This window comes from Protobothrops mucrosquamatus, unplaced genomic scaffold (assembly GCF_001527695.2).
Source record: "Protobothrops mucrosquamatus isolate PMUCROS unplaced genomic scaffold, P.Mucros_1.0 scaffold3542, whole genome shotgun sequence".
NCBI classification, from domain to species: Eukaryota; Metazoa; Chordata; class Lepidosauria; order Squamata; family Viperidae; genus Protobothrops; species Protobothrops mucrosquamatus.
Window position 1 is genome coordinate 5,293 of NW_015389510.1, and position 3,302 is coordinate 8,594.

The 3,302-nt window shown below is 45.4% G+C and overlaps 1 protein-coding gene across 1 annotated transcript in view; it reads right to left on the bottom strand.

Moving 5' to 3' along the window:
- The window catches only part of LOC107297814 (transient receptor potential cation channel subfamily V member 2-like), a gene marked incomplete at its 3' end in the record, with an annotated part of 14,178 nt that overhangs the window by 4,367 nt on the left and 6,509 nt on the right, over positions 1–3,302 (bottom strand). The window contains 3 exon segments of the mRNA XM_029286391.1: positions 882–1,040; positions 2,018–2,188; positions 2,563–2,861. Of these exon segments, the coding sequence (XP_029142224.1) occupies positions 882–1,040; positions 2,018–2,188; positions 2,563–2,861 (629 nt within the window).

Below are 3,302 nucleotides of genomic sequence, written 5' to 3' on the forward strand. Positions count from 1 at the left end.
ACATTGGATGTTATTGCTTGACATATGTGAAGAAGCAAACATATCTTATTTAGCCTACACATTGCTTCAAGAGCAAAAGCAGGCATTGCGGGCCAGATGAGGGGGGAGGAATGCCTGTGAATAACTACATTATCTTAGCATAGCTCAGCCAAGGTCAAAGCAGCAGCAGTCTGTAATAACAAAGATGAGACGAGAAGAAGTTTCACACCTCTGTTTAATTGGAGCATATGATTGATGACTGTGAAAGGAGGGAGGAAGTTGTGCTTGTCGCGAGAGCTAGGATGGGGGGGTGTTTCAGTCTTTGGCTTTACTTTGTTCGTGCCTGATTATGTAACCTATTAAAGGATTCTTTAAGGTAATTAAGCCTCAAAGTTCTTTGAAAAGTTATTTCTTTCAGAACCATGACAGCTATTCTATTCTGTTCTGTTCTATTCTATTCCATTCTACCAAAGATGATAGAATTGGGTACATCTAGTTTAAGGAAAAGAAAGACTAAGGGTGATATGATAGCAGAATTCCAGTACCGTATTTGGGGGGGGGGGTACCACAAAGAAGGAGGGGAAATCACCCTATTTTCCAAAGCACCAGAAGGCAAGACAAGAAACAACAGATGGAAACTAATCAAGGAGAAAAATAACCTGGAACTCAGGAGAAAGTTTCTGACAGTGAGGACAATTAACCAGTGGAACTCCTTGACTCCAGAAGTTGTGAATGCTCCAACACTGAAGGTTTTTAAGAAGAGACTGGACAGCCACTTGTCTGAAATGGTATGGGGGTCTCCTGCTTGAGGAGGGGGTTGGACTACACCTCCTGGTCTCTTCCAACTCTGTTTTGTTCTGTTCTTTATACCCAAAGCATCCATTTGTTTAAAGACTATTTACCTCACCCTTTGGAGGCTGGAAGTAAGCAGTGGTTGTGAAGGCCAGCATGAAAATCAGGTGGAAGCATAAACTGAAGAAAAACCTTTTTTTAATGAAAAATTCCCATTTGTGCTGAAGTAGGTTGTTCAAAGGCTCCAGGACTACCATTTTGTACCGGTTCTGTGGAGGGAGAATGGCAGGGAATTGAGCAGCTGCTGGTGTACAAAATGGAGTCAGAGATGGTGACACAAACTTGTAGTTTTATATAAATAAATATGTTTTACATCTAAACAGATGCAGCAAACTAAATAGGCAAACAGGGGCATCATGAGGTAAATCAACAGCAGGCACATCATGAGGTAAATCACAGAGCACTAAAGGGCACAGAGAAGAAAAAGGTGGGGAAAAAGGGAACCTCCCCCTCCACACCCACAGTAGCCAATCACAGCACAGAGTGCCTCATGCAGGAGCCAGCACTCTCCAATCAACTACAACTGTGGGTTCTGCCACACTGCTGCACTGCTCCAACTACTAAATTGTTAAATATCTTAACAAATTTCCACTGCTTCTCTGAGGAATTTACAAGCAAGATTATTCCATCACTGAATAGTACAGATTGTCCTCAATACCCACAGCAACCAGGAGGAAGAGGGGGAGGAGGAGAAGAAAGAGGAGGAGGAGGAGGAGGAGGAGAAAGAGGAGATGAAAAAAGGAAGAGGAAAAGAAGAAAGAGAAGAAAGTAGGAGGAGGAGGAGAAAGAGGAGGAGATGAAGAAAGGAGGAGGAGAAGAAAGAGGAGGAAAAGGAGGAGGAGGAGAAGAAAGTAGGAGGAGGAGGAGAAGAAAGAGGAGGCAATGAAGAAAGGAGGAGAAGAAAGAGGAGGCAGTGAAGAAAGAAGGAGGAGAACCAAGAGAAGAAGAAAGGAGGAGGAGGAGAAGAAGAAGAAGAAAGAGAAGGAGGAGGAGGAGGAGGAGAAGAAGAAAGAGGAGGAGGAGAAGAAGAAGAGAAGGAAAAGGAGGAGGAGGACAAAGAGGAAGATGAGCAGGAGAAAGGAGAAAGAGGAAGAGGAGGAGGAGGAGAAGAAAGAGGAGGAGGAGATCTCAGTCCTGAAAGAAGGAATTTCAGGGCAGAGAACCTTCCTTAACTGCATCCACTCACTGGAGTGTCGCTGTTGTAGGCCAGGATCTCCAGCGCTGAGTTCTTCTCACAGGTGTCAATGGAGGTCAGATCGTAGAGGGAGGTGTGGATGGGACCATAAGTCCACTCGGTCAACTTGCGCGAAAGGTCCTGGAACTCAGGAATCTCTCGGTGGAGAATGTGCTTGAGGATCTGGAGAGACCAAAACAGTTGAGCTGGAGTGTCTCTGGGGGTGGGTCACAAAAGCCAAGATGGTCTCATTGTCCAACCACCATGTGGACATGCGGTGAATCATGCAGTCATTAAGTGAATCTGGCTTTTCCCCCATTGATTTTGCTTGTCGGAAACGCTGGGAAAGTCACAAATGGTAATCTCATGAACCCGGGACTGCAACTGTTTTAAATACATGCTGGTTGCTAAGCAATGAAATTTTAATCACATGACCATGGAGATCCTACAAGGATTGGCCGTAAATCATTTTTTTCAATCCCGTTGTAACTTAGAACAGTTACTAAACAAATGGCTGTACGTTGAGCACTACCTATCCTGGTGAGGGGGGAGATTACCTCGACTTTCCCAGTCTTGACAGCCAGAGTCAAAGGGGTCAGCTGTTCCCGGTTGACAATCTCTTCCAACTTGCAGGAAGGGTTGATCTCAATTGCTTTCTTCAGGATCTCGTCGTACATCTTAACCACGACCTCAGTGTTCTTGTCCATGTCATTGGCCACCATCACCAACGCATGGAGGACGGTGTTGCCCATGGAATCCTGTTCGGTCAGTCTGGCCTTCTGGTGAGGGTTATCCAAGAGATACTTGACCATTTCTAGCTGGTTAGTACAAGCAGCCAAGGACAGAGGAAGTTCACCTGGGAAGAGAGAAAGATGGGCCAAGACTGCATTGAGCATCTAGATCAGGGATGTCCAACCTTGGCCACTTGAAGACCTGTGGACTTCAACTCCCAGAATTCCCCAGCCAGCCATCTTTAAGTGGCCAAGTTTGGTCACCTTTGATCTACAGTGTCCTCTGAAGAGGGAGGATATCAAAACCCCTTTGCTGATGGAAACAAAGGTATCTGCAGGAGGGGTCAAAAAAGTCAAAATGGCAGCCGCAACTTCCCAACGGAAGCCCTGTGATGCACACAAAATACAATGCACATAAAACACAAGTGCAAATGGGCTCAAGGCTTCTAAGACAATGTTAGGCTGCCATCTTCACTGTTGGGACCCCTCCCGGGACACCCCAATTCCCTCCACCAATAGGAACTCCTGATGATCTCCAACTTTGTTTATATTAAAAGTTTCAGTTT